Raw genomic sequence first — 27,049 nt, forward strand, 5'->3', positions numbered from 1 at the left:
GCAGGTGTGGACATGGGCAGGTCCACAGACAATTACAGTCCACACTGAGGTGCACTCTGAAACAAATGTGCATGGCATCTATAGGGGCACAGAAGATGGGGCAGAGAGGTGAGAAAAATATTAAGCAAGAAAGTAACACTAAAATTGAGTTTTCAAGTAGAAAAGTGGGCCACCTAATAATGAAGGGAAGGACAGTGAACTGAGTTTTATACGCATGTATTCTATCATGTGTGAGTCATAGAGATGGGAATCAGTGCAGGTTTACATTTGATCTTAAACATCCGTTTAGAATCAATACAGAATGAAGTTTTTTTCCTGTAACCTAGTCATTTGCATTCTGCCTCCCTTCATTTCCCTTGGAAAGTATAGACTCTATAGAGGCAGACAGTAGAAGTTCATGTGTCTCTCCACTATAAGGGGAAAAATCTCTGGGACTCTATTTAGATTTATAATTTTTCTTCTCTCTATCAGGTTTTGTATATTTTTGGTAGAATCATAATTCAATTGCTTTTGAAATCTACATGTAATTTCTCATTTAAAGTATCCATTATTGCGTGTTTATAGGACAATTTTTCTGTTTTCAAAATTTTTTAAATGATGGCCTTATTTTTTGCAGTTGATTCATTCATTCAACAAACAATTATTAAGTCCCAACTATTTACCAGGCACTATACTAGTGCTGCAGATACAAAGAAGAATAGAGGCATATTCCCTGCCATGAAGAAACTCATAATAGTGGGACCAGCAGACATTTAATAAATCAGAGCCCTGAAGCATTACATATGATATAAAAGAAGGATGAAGTTCAGCTATAGCCTACAGAAGTGTTTGCTTGGCTCCATAGTCATTTTTTTTTTTATTGTTTTTCACTAATTAATCTTGACTTCTGGCCTTTTCTTAAAAGAAAAGTCAGAAGCTCATGCAACTCTGAGCCAGAATTCCAAAATGGCAGCTGTTGGCTAGCCCTGCATAGGAACCCTTCCTTTCACAGGAGGGAACAAACCTCGGTCCCCCTGGGAATGTGAATGGCCTAGGAGTGAGGAAAGAGTATGAATTCTAGGCAGCGAATACAGTAATTTGTTTGTGGTCCATATATAAACTTCCTGGCAAACATATACAAACCCATGCAAACACCAACGCTCCTATCTTCCTATCTTGCTCAAAACAATGTTCAATAAATTTCTGTGAGATTAATAAAAAACATCATCAAAGGATTTTACCCCTGGAAGATATTATTGTCAAGGTCATTTAGCCATCTCCGTTTTAAAAATGAAGTCTAGAGACTAATTTGCTCTGTACAACTTTAAGATGAGTCTGTAGTGGGTAAGAGATTGTACCAAAGGCTGGAGGGGACAGAGAGGAATGACAACAAAGAACATTAGAGTGGGCATCTGTTTTTTGCCTGTCCAGTACCCATTCCCTGTCTCCCTGGAAATAGTACTCTTATTTTTCTTAGGGAGGCACCACTCCTCCTGAATCCACGTGGTTTGGGTGAAACTGAGTTCTCCTGACTTCAGGGATGGCATGTGCCTCAGGCCTTGCCACCCATACGCATCAACCTGGGGAAGAGGTATAATCTTTCCAATGGGGGTTGCTGAGAAGAAAAGATGTGAGCCTAAAAGATGCTATTGACACCTGTAGCAGTTTGATATTATTGATGAATTCCAAAAAGAAATATTGGATTATGTTTGTAAACTTGTCTTTTCCTCTGGGCATATTAGAGTGTACTGGATTCAGAAGTTTTACTTTCACTTGATTAAATAATGATTAAGACTTTGATTAGGCCACATAAGTAGAATGTTGCATCCCCCCCCGCCCTTGGTGGGTGGGGACTCCCAGAGAAACCATACTACAGAGCAGGGAGGTTGGAGTTGTGATGTTAGAGTTTTGAGTTGGAGCCCAGGAAGTAAGAATACAGAGGAGCAGAGCAGCTGAGCCGGGAAAGAATCAAGCCCTGGGGATTGAGACAGAGCTGGTCGCTTGATAGTTTACAGTTGGCCTTGTGGAGAGAGGCAAAGTCTAGAGAGCCTCATAGTCTACAGCTCACATTGTAGAGAAAACAGATGAGCTATGCCCAGAAAGAAATGAATCCTGGGAAGAGAGGAACCCAGGAAGTCTGAATCCTGGCAGATGTCAGCAGCCATCTTGCCTTGGCAGTAGACTTTCGTGAGGGAAGTAACTTATGCTTTATGGCCTGGTAACTATAAGCTTATACCCCCAAATAAATACCCTTTATAAAAACCAACTGCTTCCTGGTATTTTGCATCAGCACCCTTTTGGCTGACTAATACAGTACCCAACTGAAAACAGCATGATGTAATAAAAAGATGATAAGCTACATTTCCTTGAGTAAATTGCTTATCTGTTCTGAGCCTTGGTTACCACATCTACAAACTGAAATAAAAATTCCTACAGCAAAGGACTGTTAAGAAGTAGTGTATATAAAATGCCTGGCACACAGTAGGGGCTCATTAATTCTGGCATCCTTTCATTCCCTTCCGAATAATGTCAGACGGATTTAGCATTACTGTAATTAAAATGTAAAAAGTGCATTGGCAGACTTTCCTTACAACATATTGAGAACAGCTTTTTCAGGAGCTACCTTATGTGATTTCAGGGAATTGGGGAGAGAAAATAAAATAAAATGCAGCTTGCTTTCCTGGAACAATTCAAGTCATTTCCAATGCCTGCCAAGTGTAGCCCATAAATCTATGTCTGCATTCATCTATTATCTCACCTCTATATAGACAAAGAGGTTTTCCTCCCTGCTCACTGGCCATTTTATGTTTAAAGCAGGAACTCTTTGAATCCCTGACAATCATTTAGCTGACAGTTTGTATCATAATGTAGTAATAATATTAGTGAGCAGTTGTATGACACTTGATGCTTTCAAAGCACTTTACAAATCTGAATTAATTAGGATGAATGCTAACATGCCAGCTCTTTATGTATTAATATTGTAATTATACTTTGCTTTTTCAATTAAAAAATGTGAAATGTGGTGATCTTTTTTTTTTTTTGCTAGAAATGGGCGAAAACAAGAAATTAATAAATGGCCTCCCCAATGGATTCAAATACATTACCATTGAAATATGAGACAGATGCTATATTGACTGAATATTTCCTCTAACAACACCCATGAGGATTGACAGGTATAGCACCTCCTGCTAATTCTGTTTTAAGATAAACAAAGGAAATAGAGTGTATTCATGTGACAGAAAAGGAATTTGTAAACCGAAGACAAATTTTTAACCTCGACCTCATTTCTAGACTTAAGCACCCCAGAGTAATTGGAAAATCATTCTTTGTGATTTATTCTTAAACCAAGAAAGAATATATCAGCTCACATAGTATTGCAAATACCCCACTCTTTCCATTTCAGGATGAAAACATAGTAGAGTATAGAGCCAAAAAGTACAGAGCAGAAAGACCCAGGTTTGAATCCCTGTTCTGGTACTCACTAGTTATTTAATTGAAACTCTCTGAAACTCAGTTTTCTCACCCCTGAAATGGAAAGGGTAATACTTCACAGGATGCCTGGGCAGCCCAAAAGAGATCCTGCCTTACACAATATTTGGGACATGACAGATAATTATAATAACCCCTGATGCATCCTTTGTCCATAACTCACCTACCTCCCCTCCTCATCTAAATTGCTCTGACATTCATTCAATTTTCAATAAAATTTTGAATAAAATATATAAGTATTACATATTTTTTGACAAATCAATTTTATTGATACATATTAATAAAGCATAAATCCATTCAAAGTGTACAATCAATGGTATTTGGTATAATGGCATAGTTGCGCATTCATCACTTCAGTCATTTTTAGAGCATTTTCATTATTCCAGTAATAATAATAATAATTCTAAAAAAAACAAAAATCAATCTGACAAAAACTCATCACCTCTCGATCTCTATGCTTCTCCTGCTGTACAAAACTGCTCTTCTGTTTCCATCTCTCTAGTTCATTTGTATTTATATTTTGTAAAAAAACAGCCTTATGTAAGCAATATCACCCATATTCGTATTTTACATGAGGTTTCACTATGTTATACAGTTCCATATTATATTTTTTAGCTTTCTTTCTAGTAATGTACATGTCCTTAGACTTTCCCTTTCAACCACTATAATAGCTCATACCAATATAATAGCTCTGCCAGTCACAAACACCATGATGTACTCTCACCGTTTCCATTCATTTCCAAAGATTTACAAACGTTTAGCAATTCTGCACAAATTAATCATCATCTTTCCATTCTCTATCCTCATGCTATTTTCTGGTGACCTATATTCTAATTATTAATTCCATAAGTTCACATAATATATTTAGTTCCTAATAGTGCAATCACATAGTATTTGTCCTTTTGTGTCTGATTTGCTTTGCTCAACATAATGTGCTCCAGGTTCATCCATGTTGTCATATACTTCATGACTTCATTTCTTCTTACAGCTCCATAGTATTCCATCATGTGTATATACCATAATTTGTTTATCCATTCATCAGTTGATGGAAACCTGGATTATTTTCAACTTTTGGCTATTGTGAATAATATTGCTATGAACATCAGTGTGCAGATGTCTATTCATGTCCCTACTCAGATCTTCTTGTTATATACCTAGTAATGGTAGTGCCCAGGTCACATGGCAAGTCTGTATTGAACATCCTTAGGAATTGCCAAACAGTCGTCCACAGTGGCTGTACCATTCTACATTCCCACTGACAGTGACTAAGTATTCAGATCTCTCCACATCTCTCCAACATTTACAATTTTCTGACATTTTAATAGTGACCAGTGTAATAGGTATGAAATGATATCCCATTGTAGTTTTGATTTGCATTTCCCTAATCGCTAATGATGTTGAACATTCTTCATGTGTTTCTTCACCATTTGCATTTCTTTGGACAATTGTCTTTTCAAGTCTTTTGCTCATTTTTAAATTTGATAGTTTGTCTTTTTATTGTTGAATGGTATGATATCTTTATATATCAGGGATATTAAACCCTTATTGGATAGGTGATTGCCAGATATTTACTCCCATTGAGTCAGCTGCTTTTTCACCCTTTTGACAAAGTCCTTTGCAGTGCAAAACTTGTCAATTTTGGGAATGTCCTATTTACCTATTTTTTCTTTGGTTGTGCATACTTTGGGTATAAGGTTTAAGAAACTACTGCCTATCACAAGATCTTGAAGATGTTCTCCTACATTTTCTTATAGGAGTATTATGATTGTCATTTTTATACTTAGGTCCTTGATCCAATTTGAGTTAATTTTTGTGTAAGGTGTGAGATAAGGGTCCTCTTTCTTTCTTTTGGATAGGGCTCTCCAAATACTATATATTTTAATGTATATTAAAATATAATGTATATTATATATTTAATGTATATTAAAAGGGGTGGGCCAGGAATAAAAATAAAAGTTCCATTTTGATGAGAAAAATCTAAACATGCTCTCATGGGAAAACTTTCCATTACACATATTATGAGATTGTAAAAATACAACCTCACACCTTGAGTGTGGTCATTTTGCCCTCTGTTCTTTGTACAAAATTACTAAAAAGTGATGTGGTGAGATATGACATTGGCAAGGCTTTCTAATGCTGGTGAGGGCTACACACTTAACAAATCTACAGACTGGCTTGTCCTCTCAATGTCCAGAGTGGTCAGATCCGAAGAAGTTGACTCACATTCCCTGAAAGATTTGCAGTACTGATGTGGCCAACAGACTGTCAAATTGTTCATCACTTTGAAAACTATCACTGTTTCGTGTCTACAAAGCAAGCATCACTATGACTAATCCATTCCCTTGTTTCCATAGGACGATAAATCATGAAATATGAAGGTGGCCTGGTTGAGTGTGGAGGCAGAAGGAGGAAAGTTAGGTCCGTTTCCAATATAATGGCCTCATGCCAAAAGTCATGGCCTTTTGTAACCATTTACTCAAGAAATATTTATTGAGTGTCTGCTCTGTGAGCATCACTATTATGGCTACAGGAATAAAGCAATGAACAAACCAAGTCCCTCCTCTCATGGAGCTTCCTTTCTCATTGTATAGTTGGTCTGGCTAATGGAATAGAAAATATCAAAATCTTTCTTCATCCATGCTAGGATCACAAATCTGTAATACTCTAGCTTCCCCCTCCCTTGGTGTTGGTTGGAAAGGCACTGACAGCATTTACTACTGCAAATTTAGGTATGAGAATGCATTGAAGCCTGAACATCAGTCCATTTCTTTAAGTTTAATTAGGTATGTTTGCTAATGATTTCACCATTTAATGCTGAGGAAAATCTGATGTTTTTTTTATTTCCAAGTTCTTGATGTTCTATTCTCTGTTGCACCAAGGGCTGAAAGCATTCATATTTAGTATATGTAAATATAAACAGAGAGTCAATCTAGTATGGGGAAAAATAGCATTAATTTTGAAGTTGGATTTGGTTTGAATTCCTACTCCATTATTCCCTGTCATTATGTTCTTTAGCAATTTGGCAAGTCTTACTTTTTATTGCTTTTTAAAAATAATATATGAATACATTTTTGTTGTTAACACTCAAACTTTGTTTTATTATTTTAGAGATTGATTTAGATTTTATACCATATATCTTTAACATATCAGAGTGATAACATAGTCATGTATAGCACAAGAATATTATAATACTATGTTTGATTTTTCCCTTCAAGGATTTCATATTATTGGTATCATACATTTTATTTATACATGCTATAAATCTCACATTATATATAACTATATTATTATTTTTGTTTAGTCAATTATCATTAAAGGAGAATTAAATACTAAGAAACATCTTACGTATTTACCACATTGTTGCCAATCCCTGTACTCTTGATGCTTTTATGTAGATCCAGATTTTCATCTGATTTGCCTGAAAGATATCCTTTTTTAATTTAATTTAATTTAATTTTGTTTTATTTTTAAAGAAGCTCAGGTATCATTTTACATATCATTTTACATAAAGGATACATTGAAAATACAGGAGGATTCCCATGTACCCTACCCCCTTCCCCTCCTATACTTTTCCCCACCAACACCATCTTACATTAGTGTGGTACATTTTGCTACATTTGTAATTGCAAAAGCTGACACAATTGCCAAGTAGCTGAAGAGAGAACGTTTGATCTTCACAGTTCATGAACACATATTGAAGCATTGCTACCAACCATGGTCAATAGTTTACGTTATAGATTACACTTTTATACTTTGCACCACACAATTTTATAGGTTTTGACAAAATGTATAACGGCCTATATCCATCATTGCAATGTTATGTAGAATAATTCCAATGTACCCAAAATGCCCCATGTTACACTAATTCTTCTTTCCCCCTCCCCTCAGAACCTCTGGTGACCACTGCCTTTATATCAATGTTACAAGGTCTTCCATGGCTAGAGTAATAATAAGTCTACTTTAGTCCATAGTTGCATTCCCCCCTTATATTTGTTCATTCCTCAATCTTGAGGATTTTAGGATGATGATGCCCACTCTGTTTCTGATTGAGAGGGGGCTTAGATCCCATGGGGCAAATATATGGAACTGTCTTGCTTGCAGTTGTAGGTACTCTCTGTTTTTTAGGATGGGTATTGTCCATCATCATCCTTTTGTTAGCTGCTCTGTGTGAGTCTGATGAAATGGAGAGTACATATTACAACACTGCTGAGATTCAGGGCTCAGTTGGCACATGAACAGGCTGAAGTTTTAAGTCTCTGGGATGTATATTTAACAAGTATAATGCTAATCATAGGTTCAAATAAAAGGGGCAGAAGACTCATATATAGGGTAATTATAAATAAGCCTAACTCTCCTACTTTGGGGAACATATATTCTAAGGTAAGGTCCACTGATAGGGTGGGTACCAAATTCCTGAGATTGTCTGCCCTGCCTATAGTATCTAGATGTCTTTAGAGCCCTCAGGATCACCCATGCTTGAGGAACTCTTTACTTTGGTGGTTAATGACATCCTCCTGAGACATGTATAAGCATAACCTCTGGAATGACCTCCCAACTCACTTTGAAATCTCTTAGCCATAAAAACTTATTTGTTTTTAATAGTCCCCTTTTTCATCTAGGTCTTTCTCCAAATGCATTGCTAATTTGTGCTTGCTTTTAATCCCTCAGTGCCAGGGAGGCTCTTCCCTAGGAGTCATGTCCCATGCAGGGGGATGGTAGTGCATTTATATGCTGAGTTTGGCTTAGAGAAAGCCACATCTAAGCAACAAGGAGACTTTCAGGAGTAACAATTAGGCCATATACATTGCTAGGCTAAGTTTCAATTTCACAAGAATGAGGTTTTAAGTACAAACATCAGTGTCAAGGGTCAGGTTATTGATCTATCTTCTTTCACTAGGCACTGCCCATGTACTCTAGGGATTCTTGCCACTCTATTAGATAATGAATCAGGTCCCCCCAGAATGGGAACTCAATATTATTTTGGTTATTGTGTGGGTCTCTACCCACCAAGACAACACACTATAACCACTTGAACACCTTCCTTGATTCTTTTTTTTTTTTTTAAGATTTATTTTATTTATTTCTCTCCCCTTCCTCCCCCTGCCTGTTGTCTGCTCTCTTGTGTCCACTTGCATTCTCAGCAGCACTGGGAATCTGTGTCTCTTTTTGTTGCATCATCTTGCTGCATCAGCTCTCCGTGTGTGCAGTGCCACTCCTGGGTGGGCTGCGCTTTTTTCATGTAGGGCAGTTCTCCTTGTTGGGCTCACTCCTTGTACGCAGGGCTCCCCTAAGCAGGGGACACCCCTGCGTGGCTTGGCACTCCTTGCACACAGCAGCACTGCACGTGGGTCAGCTCATCACATGGGCCAGGAGGCCCTGCGTTCAAACCCTGGACCTCCTATATGGTAGGTAGACACTCTATCAGTTGAGCTCCATCTGCTTCCCTGATTATTTCTTTTTTTAAAAAAAAAAAGATTTATTTATTTATTTCTCTCCCCTCCACCCCGCCCCCAGTTGTCTGTTCTCTGTGTCTATTTGCTGCGTCGTCTTCTTTGTCTGCTTCTGTTGTTGTCAGTGGCACGGGAATCTGTGTTTCTTTTTTTTTTTTTCTGTTGTGTCATCCCGCTGCATCAGCTCTCCGTGTGTACGGCTCCATTCCTGGGCAGGCTGCACTTTCTTTAGCAATAGGAGGCTCTCCTTACGAGGCACACTCCTTGCGTGTGGGGCTCCCCTACACAGGGGACACCCATGTGTGGCAGGGCATTCCTTGCGTGCATCAGCATTGCCCATGGGCCAGCTCCACATGGGTCAAGGAGGCCTGGGGTTTGAACCGTGGACCTCCCATGTGGTAGACGGACGCCCTAACCACTGGGCCAAGTCCGCTCCCTTGATTATTTCTTGATATAAGAGTAGGCTGATGATGAACTCTTTCAGATTTTGTGACAAAAAAATTTTTACTTTTCCTGCATTTTTTTTTTTTGCTTTTGCTCATTGTCTGCCCATTGTTTGCTCATTGTCTTGCTCATTGATTTTCCTCACTGTCTGCTTGTGTTTCTGCTTGTTGTCTGTTCATTGTTTGTCTTCTTCAGGAGGCACCAGGAACCTGGTGGGAGGTGAAAGAGCAACTGCTTGAGCCACATCTGCTCCCCATTTTCTTTTATTTTTGACAGTTATTTTCAGTGGGTATAGACTTCTAAGTTGCCATGTTTTTTCCCTTTAGTACTTTAAAGATGTCGATTTACTGTATTCTTACTGCCATTGTTTCCAACAAGAAATTTGCTATCATGCTTATATTTGTTCTTCTGTTTCTAATATGCCCTTTTCTCTGGCTGTTGTTAAGATTTCCACTTTACCATTGATTTTGATCAATTTGAGTATGATGGATCTTAATGCCGTTTTCTTTGTGTATGTATATTTTTTGGTTTGGGATTCTTAAACCTTCTTGGATCTGTGGGTTCCTCCAGTTTAGAAAAATTTCAGCCATTGCTATTCAAATGTTTTTCCTAAACCACACCCCTCAATTTTCAGAGACTCCAGTTTCCCATATATTAGGAAGTTTCCTATAGCTAACTAATTGTTCATTTTTTCTAAATTTTTTATTTCTCTCTATTTTATTTGTATAGTTTCTTTTCTTATGTGTTCAATTCAACTAATCCTTTCTTCTATAATGTCTAACTTGCCATTTTTCCCATCTCAGTCAGTCATGTAGCTTTCATTTCTAGAAATTCTATATCAGTCTTTTTATGTTTCCTATGTCTCTTCTTAACTTTTTGAACATGTAGAAAACAGTTTAACACTTGCAACTCTTGATATTGTCTCAATATGTCTGAAATTCTGTTTATTTTTTTCAATATTTCTTCTCTCTCTTCTTCATATTGGAGAATTTCTATTTATCAAAGAATTTTTCCTCTTTATCTCAAATCTGCTATTGAACCTATCCAGTGAATTTATTATTTCATTTGTTGTAGTTTTGTTTTAGCATCTCCATTTATTTTCTTAATAGCTTCTGTTACTCTGTGGTGATTTCTCATTTTTACATATTTTCCTTTAATTCTTTGAATATATTTGTAATAGCTACTTAGAAATTTTTATATTTGTAATAGCTACTTAGAAATTTTTGCTAAATCCAAGATGTAAATCTACTCCAAATCAGTTTCTGACTGCAATTTTTCCTGAGCATGATCAACATTTGCCTTTTTCTTTTCATGTTAAATAGTTTTTGGTTGAAAACTAGACATCATGTATAACTTGTTTGTAAGAGTTTGAGGTTCTTCTTTAATCCCAAAATGAAAAAGTTTGTTTTTGAATGAATCCAGTCCTGTGGGTATGGAGTCTTTTGATTGGACTACCTCACTGAGATGTGAGCCAGCTCAGGTCCCCACCCTCTTGCTGGGTCCAATATAAATGGAGAGAGAGAAAAAAGAAGCTAACATATTTGATCTGGCCATGTGAGAGAAAGGACTCCAGGTTCTCCTCAAGGAGAGGAGCCCCTAGAGGCTTAAGGAGATGAGGACCAGGGAGAGATGACTAATCAGTCAAAGATAAGGAGAAAGTAAAAAGAGTGACCAGCAGACCTACTGTCTTGCTTGATCACCACATGGCAGGATACTAGGATCAACAGTAGCTGACTCTGGTAAGGAATCATCTCTGATAGTGCCTTGATTTGGGTATTTCACTGTAATATTTTACTTCAAATAAAATTCCCATTATAAATGCTCACCCATTTCTGGTACTTTGCTTTAGCAGCTCTGTGGCAAATTAAGACAATGTAGTAGTGACTCTGGATTCTATTTTGTTTTTCTGATAGTTGTTATTTTGTTTTAGTAGAATATTTACTTGCCTAGATGCAAACTGTAAAATCTTTCTCTCTAGAGTTATTCAGCTGCTGATTCTTCAGCTTAGTTTATTTATTTTTTAAATCTGACTCCTTATAAGTCTCCCTGCACATATGTAGTTTAGTGATCCATCAATTACTTGTGCAGAGAGGATGCTCAGAGATCTCATGCCAGGAAAGTTTCACCTTCTGCTACCCAACATGTATGTGGATTTAGAAATTAATTCAAAAATGCATCAAGTTCACAAGTTCCCTAGTTGCCTAGTTGTTCACAAGGCTTTTAACTGTTGCTGGGCTCTCTAGGGTTCCCACACTCATGCCTAATTTAGCAAACAGCCAAAGATGTATGGAAAGTTTATCTCATTTTTTTCCATTACTCTTTCACATCCAAAATCTCATTGAATTTCTAGCTGCCCTGCCATGTACCCAGAACCAAATCAGTCCCTTCTATCATGTAAAGCTCTGGATTTTTGATGTCTGAGTTAAAGGAGGATTGGAATGTCCCAGGGCAATAAAACCACACACTCTCTACTTTTCCAATGCAGTAGTAAGTTTTCAGGTATAAACCTGCTCAAGTTGTGTCTTGCCTTTGACCATTTCAAACTGCTATAAAATTATTGTTTTCAGTAATTTTTCCAGTTCTGTAATTATTTTCTGTGGAGGGGAATTGCCTGACATCCTAATACCATGAGTACTGAATATACAGTCACTTTCAAAAAATGACACAAATGAAATTTCCTTGAGTGAGAGTTATAAAGTTCCTTTAAATTCTTCATGCTTTGTGATGCTCTTTTGTACAAAATATTCTCACCTAGAAAGGCTTAATTTCATTTTCCCCTATTTCTAGCATGAGCCATTAGGGGGGCTTCCAAAATCACAGATCTTTTTTTGTGAGAGAGTCTGCTGCTTTTAGTGAGAGTCAGTGCTTCTTGGGGTAGAGAGAAGAATGAGTATGGAAGCATCACTGACTTACCCACTGTGGCTTTTAAGCATTCATTCTCACCAGGTGCATCCTCAGAGATGTACAGGACTCTAGGAATCATCTTCCCCAACCTCTACTAATTTAGATAAATAGAGCTTCACATTAAAAATATATATATATGACAAGTTAAAATCAGGACCAGGAGAGAGGTAAGGTCTTGATCTAAGGCAGTGTCTTTACCTCTCTATTGCACTGACTTTATTAATGAGCATTGTTTGCTACGTCTACACCTGAAGTTCTTTAACTTTTCAATTCCAGAGGAGGTGCCCTAACAGCAAATATTAAAATAATGCTTTGATGAAATGAAGACCTATGTAGAGCTGAAAGTTTCCAAGTGGCTCTTCCATTATTTTTTTACAAAACAAAACACAAAAAGTAAAAATTCTAAAGGAAAACTTTAATAAAATTGGTGACATTAAAATATTTTAATGGAAATTTCTGTACCTTAAAAGTCACGAAAAGTCATCAAAAAATGGAAAGAAAAGCCATAGACTAGGAGAAGATATTTTTAGTGCACATGAAGAATTAAGCATTGTTATTCGAAACCTTTTTTAAAAGACTTCCTGCAATCAGTGAGAAAACAAACAATAAAAAATTGGGCAAAGATGAAAATAGGAAATTCAAAGAAGATTCAACCTTCATGGCCAATAAAGTAAAAAAAAAAAAAACATTTATCAACTCTACTTTTAAGTAGGAAAATGCAAACTAAATTCATGATGAGAAACCACTTTACATCTTCCAAACTGGCAAAAATTCAGAATTCTGATTACATCAAGAGTTGGCCGGGAAACGGACTTTGGCCCAGTGGTTAGGGCGTCTGTCTACCACATGGGAGGTCGCGGTTCAAGCCGCGGGCCTCCTTGACCCGTGTGGAGCTGGCCCATGCGCAGTGCTGATGCGCGCAAGGAGTGCCCTGCCACGCAGGGGTGTCCCCCGCGTAGGGGAGCCCCACGCGCAAGGAGTGCACCCATAAGGAGAGCCGCCCAGCGCGAAGGAGGGAGCAGCCTGCCCAGGAATGGCACCGCCCACACTTCCCGTGCTGCTGACGACAACAGAAGCGGACAAAGAAACAAGACGCAGCAAAAAGACACAGAAAAAAAAAAAAAACAGACAACCGGGGGAGGGGAGGGGAATTAAATAAATAAAAATAAATCTTTAAAAAAAAAAAAAAGAGTTGGTGAGCAAGTAGAATAATGAGAACTTGTATTCTGCTTCAGGGCTAAATATTGGAAAGCAATTTTGTATTTTCTAATAAAGTTGAAAATGCACATATCTTATGACCCTGCAAGTATATTCATACACATAAATGTTTACAGTATGTAGCCTATGTGTGTATAAGTGTGTGTTAGTATTTATATATATCTTGTATTATGCACTGATAGCCCCACTTATGCCCTGAGCATGAACAAAGGTGAGAGGACAAATTTAAAATAGTGCAGGAAGTGAACTCCTTTTATTATTTGATTGATTCATTCATCTATTCAAAATTTTTTAGCACATACTGTGTATCATACACCATGCTGTATGTTGGTAGTATAAGGACTAACAGATACAGTCTTTGTCCTTAGAAATTCACAGTCCAGTAGGGGAGGCAGATAAGTGAATCAATAATTACAATAGTGTGGGTGATAGATGCTAAGGTAAAGGAATGCATAAGAATAATATCTATGTTTTATAGAAGCCACAGATTCTTGGAAAGAAATTGTGCTTATCCCCTACAATTCCTAACAACATGATTTGTGCAGGGTGAACACTCAGTAAAGAGTCAGAAAGGCCTGGATTCTGGTTCCTGTTCTATGACTAGCTGTATCCTTGGGATACACCTTTTCGAGTCTGTTGGTGATTGAATCAAATCCCCCACAAGACACTTACGGGTGTGAATCATGTGTAATCAGGTTCTCTGAAGATGTTATTAAGGTGTGCTCAAACTGAATGAGGTTGGGCCTTAACCCAATTGATTAAAGTCCTTATAAGCAAAAGATATTTGACACAGTAAAGCCATGAAAAGCTAAAAGTCAGAAGAGAAAAGAGAGGACATTGCCATGTGACAGAAAAGACAAAAAACCTCAAGGATAGCCAGCCCCTAGATTTTGCTGACACCTAGATTTTGAACTTTTCCTAGCCTCAAAACCGTGAGCCAATACATTTCCCTCTTTAAGCCAATCCATTGTATATTTGCTTTAGAGGCTAGGAAGCTAAAAGAGAGCCTGTTTCCTCATCCATAAAGTGTGACTGATGATACTACCCTATCAACCTCACTAGTTTAAAGATTAATGGTCACGAGAGTGATTTTTAATTACAAAGATCTCTACAAAATAAATGGTGCAATCACTACATTATATGTTAAAAATGTTTATTCAATTTTAAAATAGAGTTCGTTTCTTCATTTACATCCTTTTTTAAAGGAGGAGAGAGAGAGAGCACGAAAAAAACCAGCAGGTAAGCCTCCTTCATAGTTGTCACCTTCACAATTCACAAAATACGATTTGCCTCCATCGTTTCATTAAGCCATTAAGATACTTGCTATTTCTCTATTTTACAACTGAGAGATGTGAATCGCCAAAGAATTTGCCCAAGAAGTTCCGATCTTAAAAGCCCAGGTCTGGGCCACTTCCCAAGGATCTTTACACTTCAAAAGACATTAAAAGAACTAAACCCAGGCCCCCAGGCACCTTCCGTGTGAAAGTCCCGCCTCCTCAGCACTAGAGGGGCGTAAAGAGACTTCAACCCCTCCCCTTAACGCATCCGGCTCCGCCTCCGGGCACTCCAGCTCTCGCGGGATCTCTCGGGAGGACAGGACCGGGTCAGGCCCTATCATGGCGGCTGAGGAGGCGGATGTGGACATTGAAGGGGATATAGTGGCGGCACCGGCACGACCAGGGTGAGGCGAAGAGACGGGTCTCACGGGGAGGGGGTTAGGTGGGCCGCGGATGAGAGGAGAGGACCCTGGAAAGGCCTCCTATCTGGCAAGGAATCGGGGATCGGAAGATCTTCCGGTAGGCCAGGGTCTTCTGGAGGCCAAGCTTGTGGACCCGGGGGCGTTGCCGGTCCTTTCCTGTGAGTCCCGGGCCCAGCGGGCGGCCCTCCGAGGCCAGTGTCGAGACTACTCTTTCTCCTTTCACCGGATTGCTTGTAAGAGCGCCGACTTCGCCTGTCATATTGCACTCGCTCTAACAATTAGGTTCCTTTTTCCATTCCTTCCACCTTAGAATATTCCCCAGTATCCCCCGCCAATAGAACAGGGGTGTTTCCCGTTGAATCCAGAACGGGAGCTCAGCGCAGGAGCCCTTGCGCCATCACTTGTAAGCCGTGTAACCTTGGACGAGTCATTTCATCCTTTCTAGCTACAGGTTTCCTTTTCCACATGGGGATAAAACTTCTTGACTGAGAGGAAGCTTGATGTAAAGGCGAGTCAGGGCTTTAGAATTGGACAGCTCTGCGTTTGCCTTCTGCATTTACTGACCTTACCGGTAACTAGCAGCGTGACATTGGGCAAGACACTTACCTTGTCTGAGTCTCAGATCTCTCATGTGTAAACTGAAAATCACGATATGTACCTCAAGGGGTTGTTGAGTAGTCAAGGAAATTATTATGGGATGTGCTTAACATACCGTAAGGGCTCTGTAAATGTTGTTTCCCCATCACATTACCTTCAGGGATGGAATTGTGAGGATGCGGTGAGGGATCACAATTTATTTAATACTAATTCCTGCAGTTAAAAGGCCAGTGTAGTTACAGCATTTTCCAGCTTGGAAGATCTGGTCCTTTGACTCCTTGCTTTTTCCACTTAATGAAATCAGTACTATACTATTTTTAAAATGTTCTTCCAGAGTCTCCTAGTAATGGAAGAGGTTAAAACTGGCCAGGAATCAGAACACCTGAGTTCTAAACTCAGCCAGCTATGCTGTTTGTAACTGAAAATCTTAAATAATCTGTTACGTTGAACCATATGAAATTGGCAGTATTCAACCATTTTTGGCCCTTTTTTGAAAAATGGCAATTTCACATGGTTCAACCTAATATCAGGGCAGCTGTTAACTGGGGAGCAGAGTACCATCCTTATCCATGAGGGGTTAAGATAGTGGATATAAAATTGTTTCTTGAATCCTAAAGCATAAAAATGTGAGGGATGGTTAAACCCATGCAGTTATTCTCCCTTAAGTCTTTAAGCAGTGAAGTACAAAGCTAGACTAATGAGTAGGGAAACTTTAAAAACAATAGTTGTTAACAGTTGTGTTTGTTTAAAACTTGACCAAATGCTTTTGCATGTTTGATTAATTTAATTTTTCACAAGTCCATGAGTTAGGTGGGCAAGGATACTTACTATGCAGTACAGAGGGAAATGAGTTGGCCTTGGAAACACTAAATAAAGATCATCTGAGGGCATTAGCTCTATACTACTCTTCCACCATAGATTCTTCTTTATTTTTCTGATCTTGTTTAATTTCCTCCCTCCTCTCTCTCTGTTCTCTTTCTTCTGCTCTCTTTGGACCTTAGTTCTTCCAGTGGCACTTATTATTTTAATCTCCTTCAAGCAGGATTACAAAGGTTATTGGTTCTTGATAGTCAGAGTCATTGCCTTGAACAACTCCTGATAGGATCATTACCATTATATTCTGGTGAATGGAGCCTCATAGCTGTGGGGCTTCAATCATTTGGAATTTAGTGTGGATGGTGTCCCTGAAGTGTGTCATTAAAACTGATGATAACATCCATGAAACATTTGAGGAGTAATGTAAAATATACTTTTTTAGCACCTGCTAAGTGATAGGTACCAAAATTAGAAGATGGCATTGCAACTTTTTGGTTTCCTTTCTTCTCTACTATCATTCCTTCTCATTCTCCTTTTCTTCTGCTTGTCATAATATCCCAAGTCTTAGGACTTCTACGTACTATTCACACAGTCCCTGGTGTTACTATCTCTCAAGGCTTCAATTTCTATCTGATAGGTTGAACCGTATGAAATTTTCCCAATATTCTACCATTTTGGCCTATAAAAATTTAAAAAAAATTAAAAAATTAAAAAAGTTTTCATAAGTTCAGCAAATATGTGCTAATGTTTCCCAAATCTGTCACCAACTCAGATCTCTTTCTTGGACTTCAGATCAATTTATCCAACTCCCTGAATCTTATCTGTTGTTGGATGTCCAGCATATAAGTTTTCCCTCCTCACCAAGTTTGCCTCTCCAGTGTTCCCTAGTTAAATAAGTAACACCAGTAACCACCCAGTCACCCAAGGCATAGGGATCTAGGCTTTATCCCTTTTCCTTACCTCCCTCTTTCTCCTTGTCCCCCCCCCCCCCATCAGTTATTAAGGACCAGCTGATTCTGTACAAGGATCTTCTCAAATATATTCACTTCTTCCTATTCTCGCTGCTTGTTCCCTAGGTATAGATTATATTCATCTCTCTCCAGTGTTTTTCAACTATTCCATTCCTTGTCTCCTTGGCCCCTTCTTTTCTTCCTGAAGTTAAAGTAGTCTTCCTTACATCTAAATTTGATCTAATATTACATAATTACATAATATTACATCTAAATTTGTTATTCACTTCCGTACCCCACTGGGTTCTATGACCAAACACTCATTCCATAATTCCTAAAGATCTGTGTGACCCATGCCCTACCTACCTTGTTCATTCACTCATTCAACAAATACTCACTGAACACTATATGCCAAGCCCTGGGTATATAGAAGTTGTCAAAAACCAAGTCCCTGCTCTCATAAAACTAACATTATTATTGGGCAAGACAGACATTAAACAAACATACACACATACATGGCATATATGATGTGTATATGGCAGATGTGTCTGATGGTGGTATATAAGTGGAGAACGATGAAGGAGGGAAAGTGATGGCTTGCCAGCTTTACCTTGTACTTACCCAGAAAATTATAAATCTAGAACTAAAGTACTTCCAAGGTCAATGTGGATATAGTAAAGTGCCTGATTTGAAAAAGGAAGAAGCAAGAGAATAGGTGACAAAGTGAGAGTGAGTTGTAAGGGGAAAATAATAGGCTTAGATTTCTGGCTTGGGCTACTGAGAAGATGTAGGTATAGACTAGGTCTGGAAAAAGTCATTAACTTTACTATGAAACTTTATACCTTCAGTACTTAACAAAAGCAAATATTTTACATAAATTCAATCCCCAAAACTTGACTGTTCTGAGCTTTTGCACATGAAGTGAATAAATATGTCTTTGGAGTGAGCTAACAAAGTTTAATCCCCCAAGACATAGAAAAAACCCCAAATAACTGAAGTTAATTTTTAAAATTAAGTTCGTTTTAAACAGGGCAATTTTTTTTTTTTAACCCCTTCATTCTACTGTCCTTAGTACTTTCTGTTTTGGTTTTTCTACTATATATCTATTGCTTTTTGGTTTTCCTTTGATTTTCATTCTGAGAGATGCTATTGATGGTGGTTTAGATATAGCTAAAAGTATTAATTGTAAAGTTGAATTCCTTTGTACACAGGAAACCTGAAATGTTGGTTAAATGCCACAGAGCCTATTGTGGTTACTCTATCAGGTTGTATATTCTTGGCAAACAAAAGAAGTGAAGTCAGTCTTTGTTTAGCAATTGAGACAGTTGGCTTACAGAAATCATGTTTTCTATAGGTCAGCGAAGTAGAGCAGGCATTTCTGCAATGTTAAATCTGTTTTTTAAGGTCAGAGGGAAATAAATACTTGCTTAATATCTGTAACCTGCCAGTCACTGTGCTATGTGAGTCACAACCATTACCGCATATCACCTTTATACCCATTTGCTTATTTATTACAGAAGTGATGAAAATACAGCATCTGTTTTCCAGCAAGATCACTATCTTGATTCATCCTGGAGAACTGATAATGGCCTTATTGTAAGTATTTTATGAAAATATCAGTTATACTAGCTATTACTCATATCCCAGAGTACCTGTCTTTTTGGACTAGGTGCTTCTTCTCTACTGATATAGAAATAGTATATTTTATTACCTTAAAATGAAGAGACTTCTTATTTCTTTGACCTTGAAAAATGGCCTATGAAAAAACTTTGGAGGAGCTATTTAGATACAAATTCTTGCTCTAATTTGTGAACCTCAATTTCTTTACCCAAAAATTAGGGATCATTGCAGGTTTCAGTTCTTCATTTAGCAGTTATTTTTAAGTACTTACTATGTGCCAGACACTAAGCCAGATTTGGGGGATACAGGTAACGATCAATGCAGACATAGTCCTGCTCTAGGGGGAAAAAAAAGAGAGTTGTAATTTTTGGTTGTGTCTTACAAAATGCCTGGCACCTAATAGTTCTTCTTACATGCTAGCCATTATTGCTTTATCATGGATAGAAGTATGAACCTTGAGATAAAAGAGATTTGCATGTAAAGTTTTTGCTCTTCCACTTAAAACGCTGGTAGTGCTGTGGATACATCTATGAAGTAATAATACCTATGTTATAATGTTTTTGTCAGAGTCAAAAAATATGTCTGCATGCTCAGTAAATGGTTGCTGTTATTATTTGTAATCATCATGGAAGTATATATTTTTTTAATAAGACATAGAAGATAATTTTAAAAAACAGTAAATAAAAAAAATTTCTTGTCTTTTTAATAGCCTTGGACTCTGGATAGTACCATCAGTGAGGAAAACAGAGCTGTCATTGAGAAAATGTTGTTGGAAGAAGAGTATCCTTTAGTGATTATAAGAAAATAAAGGTTTTAGGATTAAAAACCTATACATGCAAAAATGACAAAAGGGGTCACTGTTAATTATTAGTATGGATTTTATTTTACTTCAGACTGCTATTATATAATATCATGTTACCTACTTTTAGCAAAAAGCAGCATTTTTTCCTCAAGTTCAGTTTTATTGTTAAAATCTGAATTCTACTGACTCAATATTTTAATTGAGTTACTATTACCAGCCAACTCTTTGTACTATATGAATATTGAGTAACATTTATAGAATGTTTAAATCAGTTGGGACCTTTTGTCCAAGTCCAAGAGTGGTTAGCCCAAGTCTCCATTTTCAAGGTTATATAGGTTAAAACCCGGAGATGTTAATTTGTCCAAAGACAGAATTAGAATTTGTTAAAGTTCTTTTTCTACCAATTTATAGATGTTATGTGGGATAAATATAAGGAAAAAGCACAAAACATACTATAGGATGAAGATTTTTTTGCCCCGGGAATTGTGGAACTTTATTATTTTGCTACTGGCTTCTTAACCTGGTTTTTTCCATCAGAGTGTAATGTTGGCAGCTTAACTTCTTTGGTTGAGCAATATGATTTTTAATTTCTGATTTATAAAGATTACTAATGATAGTCTAATAAATAGTGGTTTATTTTTAACTCTTTCATCTACATTTCATGAACTTCTACATACTTTTTAAACCAGAATTTCTGTTCCCTCTATTCCCAGTTATTTCTGTGCCTATTTTAGAGTGTCTCTGAACCTTTAATTGTCATTGGTTGACTAACCTCTTTTAGACTTCTTTATTCTCTAACTGTCCCCAAACGTAGCAGTTATAGTCTAGATTATTGCTTTCCATAGAAATATGATGTGAGCCACATAAATTAACATTCTGTAGTAGCCACATTTAAAACTGAAAAGAAACAGATGAAATTAACCTTAATAATCCATTTTATTTAACCTCAGATATTTAAAATATCATTTCAACATATAAAAAAACATTAATGAGATATTGTACATTCTTAATTTAGTACTAAGTCTTCAAAATTTGGTATATATTTTATACTTACAGTATATCTAAATTTGTACTAACCACATTACAAGTGCTCAGTAGTCACATGTGTCCAGTGGCTAGTGGATTGAACAGTGTGATTCTAGATTACTGAAAACTTTAACCAGTTTTAGCTTTCAGATTTGGAAACAAATAATGAGAATAAGAGCTATGTGCACTCCTAGAGGACAAGGGTAGTGTTTTCTTATGCCTTTGTCCTCAGGACTTAGTACCTAACCTAGTGCTTGACACACATGGTATATAGTCAAATATTTGTTGAATGGGAAATAGCTCAGATCAATCTTAACAATTTTACAGTAAGTTCGTTTTAAAAAGTTTGAGAGAGAAGCTCCCTAGATGCATGGCAAATCTGACCTAAGTGTTTGTTCTCTTTATTCAGGTAGACAATAGTTCTCAATTCTTCTCCATTACCTTCAAAATATCAAAACCAGTACTCCCAACTTCTGCCTTTGGTAACCAGTCGAATTCATCTATAGACTCTTCATGTGTTTTAGAAAAAAAATATTTAAATAAAATATTTGGGTACTTTTTCTCTGAACCTCTTCTAATAAGGAAGATAAACTAGCATTTTATACACATTTTGTATAGGGACAGTGTTGTGTGATTTTATACATAATATCTTATTTAATCCATATATCAACTCTGGGAGGTATAAGCATTTTTATCATAATTTTTGGAAACCTGAAGAGGGATTGGAGAGGAATTGGTTCAACTAGAACTCAACTGACTTTCTTGAGTATGTGAGTACCTACTTTATTTGACACATAAAAATTATATATGACTTTATTGTTTTAAGATTTCCTGAATAATTACACAGATATTATTTATCTAAGAAATCAGAAAAATCCAGGCTTAATCAAAAGGAAGATGATAAAAAATACATGAAAAGGTAAAATCAGTTTGTAATACTTTTAAAAGTTGAATTGCATTTTTTAAAACTTCTTCACAAGTTTCCTTGTTTTCTTTTTCATGTGGTGCAGTCTGCAGAAAACAGGAAAAATGATGTATGTACTTATGTTTTATATTTTTTAAATCTTCTAGATATGGTAGAAATTACAGGAAATTTTTAAGAAAGAAATTATAACTGTCCTCTGGAAAAGTTCTCTTGATCTTGGATTATAAACAAAAATAAAGTAATTATAAAAATAGTTTATTTACAAAATGCCACCAGTATAATTTTTTGTTTGTTTGTTTTTATAAAGTTATTTATTTGGGGTAGTAGCTTACAGATAACAGGCCATAGAGTGTAAGTTACTTCCCTCACCAAAGTCTATTTCCACATGTTGGAGCAAGATGACTGCCGACATCTGACAGAGTTCAGGCTTCCTGGGTTCCACTCTTCCCAGGTCATCTTCTCTCCCACCAGTATAATTCTGTGATGTCATTTGTATGCTAGAATTTATTTTATGATCCTAAGCAGGTGATTTCATCAGATTATGGAAAAGATGGTTTCCTAGGGATTTGTGGGGAAATTCAAGAGACTGCTAATTGTTTTACAATTGATTTGATTTCTATTGCTCTGTCAGTTAATTGTCAGTTATTTTAAAGAGAAATTTAATTTGAATTTTTGACTTTCTAGAGAAGTTAAGTAAGCCATTTTTAAAAAAATTCATTCCCTAGAATTGGAGAAAATTTGACGTTATTTAGTGTTTATAAACATGGAACATCACGGTCCCTTAACAGGGAACTGGTGGACTTTGAATTCATCGTACAGATTTACAGTTGCCAAGAGCTTGAGCACTGAGCAACCTTTGGCTTTTGTATTTTGCTAAATAAGCAACAAAACAATGAATTAACTTAAAAAATTAATGGCTTACTTAAATTAATGGCCATCACTATTTTATTTTTGATTTCTTAAACATTTTAAAGGAATGTTATATCTAAACTGTGGGGAATTCCCAGGTGCCCCACTCCCTGTCCCTCCCACACTTATGTCTTTAATTAGTGTGGTACATTTAATTTGTTCTTTTTTTTTTTCCTCTCCCCTCCACCTCCCCCCATTGTCTACTCTCTCTGTCCATTTGCTGTGTTTTCTTCTGTGTCCACTGCATTCTTGTCAGCAACACTGGAATCTGTGTCTCTTTTTGTTGCATCGTCTTGCTGCATCAGCTCTCCGTGTGCGCGGCCCCACTCCTGGGCTGGCTGTCCTTTTTTCGCATGGGGCGGCTTTCCTTGTGGGGGGGTACTCCTTCCGCATGGGGACACCCCTGTGTGGCAGGGCGCTCCTTGCACACATCAGCACTGCACATGGACCAGCCTACCTCACGGGTCAGGAGGCCCTGGGTTTGAACTGTGGACCTCCTATATGGTAGGAGGATGCTCTATCAGTTGAGCCAAATGCACTTTCCTCATTTGTTCTTAAAATAATACTCAGACTAAATACTGTAGCAGAGAATCCTCCCATTTGTTTCTATTCAGCTGAGCTGCATAGATCCCAAACTTTGGGGGTTTTACTGTAATTCTAGTTAACAGTACCTGATGTACTTTCCAATGTAATTTAAGGGCTATCTTTTTCTTTAAGCAAAAGTAATGCTTATTAAAATTTATTCTTCCACCAAAAAAAAAAAAAAAAGAATTTTAAAGGAAATAAATGTAATGCTATAGGTTTTTCACTTCTTTTGTGACTCATTGTTTACATGGATTTACATGAAAGACTTTGAGAGATAGCATTTCTGGAACCAACTTAAACTTTTACATGCCAGTCAGGAATTGGAAAGGTTTAATGTCTGCTGCTTTGTATCAGCTCTAAGGAAGCCTGTTTGCTATCACACTGACTTCCTTTGATGTTTTTTAGTGCTGTCCTCACTCAGCCCTAAGGATTATGTCTTTTGGGGCTCCTGTCATCCTGAGCTAGAGAAGTGTGCAAGACAGGGTAACTCTCTCTCCCCAGGTAGAGGTTATAGCCTTTTTATTTTATTTTTTTAATTCTTAGACTCAAATACTGAATTTAGCTCATGGCTATCTAAAAGTTTTGGTTGCATAGGTATGGAATGTTCAATTTCAGAAATTTTTCTGCAATTCCTTTTTTTCCCTCAGGGTACAGTCTCCTACAAAACCAGCCAGTTACTCAGTAAAGTGGACGATAGAAGAAAAAGAACTGTTTGAACAAGGGCTGGTAAATAGAGCAATTTTTAATTTATAGTAAAATTATTCTAGAAGCAAATATTGATAGAGTTATAAAGTTAAATTAATTTATAGAGACCAGAATTACTTTTTAATTATAGTGGTAACATCTTTAAGTTTTCTGTAGTTGATATTGTTTGTAGAGAAGTACAGAGAATTTTCTTGACATATCTCAGTTACTAAAATACTCAAGTACATTTGAATTATTTTAAATAGTTTTCACACAATTTTTTAACATTAATAAAACCTAAGAAATTAAGCTTTATCTGTCTATATGACACCAACTACCTGGATTAAAAAGCAAAATTATGTACTTGTATGATGTTTTATTTTAAAACAAAACAAAAAAACTTGTTTATTTGGAACTATCTGGGTGATCAGCTGAGTTCTTCTTTATACAGATATTTGGCATTGTGTGTACAGTCTAAGTATCTTACTGGAAACCAGAAACATTGCTTTTGCACTAATGTTTCATTGAGATCTATGTAAATGTCCACAAGTTACATATTCATCAATTCCTAATAATGAAAAATACTCCTTAGTGAAGAAACCTTGAACAAAATATTTAGGAAATTAATTTTACTATTAAGAGTCTGTCCCTGGAATTGAAGAAAATTGAAGAGCCAGTTATATCAGTATTGTCCTAATTAATTTTGAAAATATGTATTTTTATGTATTACATATATAGAATATTTATATAATAATATTTATGTAAGATTCAGCAGTGTTAATTGCAATAATCATTGTTAACATTTCTACAGATGGTGGAAAATGAAATGTTTGTATTTTTATGGTTAGTCATCGCCATGGCATCTATATATTTTGTGATGTTTTTATATAAATACATAAACTAGCTTAAGGATTTTATCTCTTCCTGAGTTTTTTTCCCCCTATATTGTTGATATGTCTTATATTGAAATTTCAGATATTTTTATATTGGTATATTCTATAGCCAGTCATTAATCTAAGGTTGTTGACAACATTGGGGTTTTGCCTCTTGTCAAAGACTGCATTTATATCTGAATACAGACAAATGGGTTATGAACTTAAGGTTCACTTTTAGGTTGTTACTATAGGTGGTGGTAGGTATAGGGACCACATTTAAATGGTTCAAAATTAATAAGGTACCTACAGTTATAGGGTGTTAGGTCTCCCTCTCCTGTCTCAGCCTTCTTTTCTCTTTAAGGTAGCAGTGTCATTTGATCTTTGTGTGTCCTTCCAGACATTTTGTCCATATATAAGCAAATGTGTCGTTTTTATACAGAAATATGTACATATCTCTACATAGAGATATATTTTAAATTTGCATTATTTTTCACCAAAAAAACATGGCCTTTTTTTTTTAAGGGTTTATTTCATAGTATTTTGTTACTGAGCCCATTGGCTCCCCTGAATTGGTATTTTTTTTTGTTTGCTTATTGTTTATTTTTTTGTTTTTAGGAGGCACCAGGTACTGAACCCAGGTCCTCCCATGTGGGAAGCAAGCGTTCAACCTCTTGAGCCACCTCTGCTCTTCCCATATACTCCCTGCCACCAGCCTTTTTAACACATTGATATAGCTTACATATAGACTGTATTCTCTCAGGCTTGGGAGAAGGGGATTATGTGGTACTAAAGAGTGAAGGAAGGTTTTTCCTTCCCTTTTTAGAGCATTAGGTGGTTCCTTTGCACTATTTTGAAACTGGTGAATGTTTTATTTGCTCTCTTTTTTAATGTCCGCACCCCAATTGGTCACACTTTGTCCAGATCTCTTTTGTTTGTAAAAGTGTTTCATGTTACCAAGTTATCTATTTGCCTTCATCCCACAATAAAGATAACTAATTCTTCAGTAAGTTGATCCCAGGTAAGTATTAGTTAAAAGCAATCTTAAATAATTATACTCCTTAATTTTTCCAGAAGTACTTTCATTTTTAAGAAATTGCCCATTTGCTACGATCTTTAATGAACAAAAAGAAGTGTGAGGGGAGCAGATGTAGCTTAGTAGTTGAGCTCCTGTTTCCTATGTACAAGGTCCCAGGTTCAATTCCCGGTACCTCCTAAAAAAAAAAAAAAAAGTAAAATGTTTAAATTAAGGTTTATCATTTGGGTCAAATCCTTGAGGATGATTTACTACCATTAGGCATGACTAGCTGGATCAGATTCCCTGAGTTGTAGCTGTTTTTTCCTCCTTGTAAATTTTTTAAGAATTCTAAACAATTAGAATTGTTGGGCTGACTTGGAAAGTAGACAATGCCTAGTGCTTAGATGTAAGGAGGATGTATGAATCAGATCATAGTTAGATTTGATACCTAAAAATCCCTTTTACCTCTAAAATTATATGGCTTCCTTTCTATACATCTGAACACACAGAAGCTCTCTCAAGTGCTAAGTTTTTTTCCACCACAGCTTCAGCATTCAGCAAACAAAGCCTTTTTGACAGTAGAGTTGTGTAGGGAGGTGTTGACTGCAGGTCTGCTTCATCTGTGATTCAATCTTGTGGTCAATCCATTGTGATACTGGTATAGAATAATGGTATCTGCTGTAAAGCATATAACAGATGTTGCAGAGGATGAAATGGTTAAAACAAAATGCTGTTTTGAAATTAACATTAGAACATACACAGTTGATCCTAAAAATGGAAGATGCAACCTGCCTCCTTTTCAAACACTTAACTTCTTTTAGAAAGTATACATGGAAACTCATAATATGCAGTGTGAGTGAATACTCTTAGGTAATAGATGTAATGGATCTTCACTTAGATAGCTATGTAAGAAATGAGTTTCTTAAGCATTTTGGTCAGTTTTCAGGAGTCCATGTTCCAAAAGAAGAATGTGGTCTTTGATTTTAAGAACCTAGTCTATATAGGAGGCTTCATTGTATACTTTAGGGAACAAACATGGGTCATTCTTTTAGTTTTTTTTTT

The 27,049-nt window shown here is 36.7% G+C and overlaps 1 protein-coding gene across 1 annotated transcript in view; it reads left to right on the top strand.

Annotated features, from left to right (window-relative positions):
* Positions 1–15,058: 15,058 nt before the first annotated feature.
* MYSM1 (Myb like, SWIRM and MPN domains 1) overlaps positions 15,059–27,049 on the top strand; it is a 53,284-nt gene continuing 41,293 nt past the window's right edge. The window contains exons 1-6 of the mRNA XM_023592358.2: positions 15,059–15,165; positions 19,064–19,142; positions 19,876–19,946; positions 21,842–21,913; positions 22,005–22,028; positions 24,061–24,139. Coding sequence (XP_023448126.1) covers positions 15,101–15,165; positions 19,064–19,142; positions 19,876–19,946; positions 21,842–21,913; positions 22,005–22,028; positions 24,061–24,139 — 390 coding nt within the window. The 5' untranslated portion in view covers positions 15,059–15,100. The remainder of the gene's footprint in view (positions 15,166–19,063; positions 19,143–19,875; positions 19,947–21,841; positions 21,914–22,004; positions 22,029–24,060; positions 24,140–27,049) is intronic.

This window comes from Dasypus novemcinctus, chromosome 9, assembly GCF_030445035.2.
Source record: "Dasypus novemcinctus isolate mDasNov1 chromosome 9, mDasNov1.1.hap2, whole genome shotgun sequence".
Lineage (NCBI taxonomy): Eukaryota > Metazoa > Chordata > Mammalia > Cingulata > Dasypodidae > Dasypus > Dasypus novemcinctus.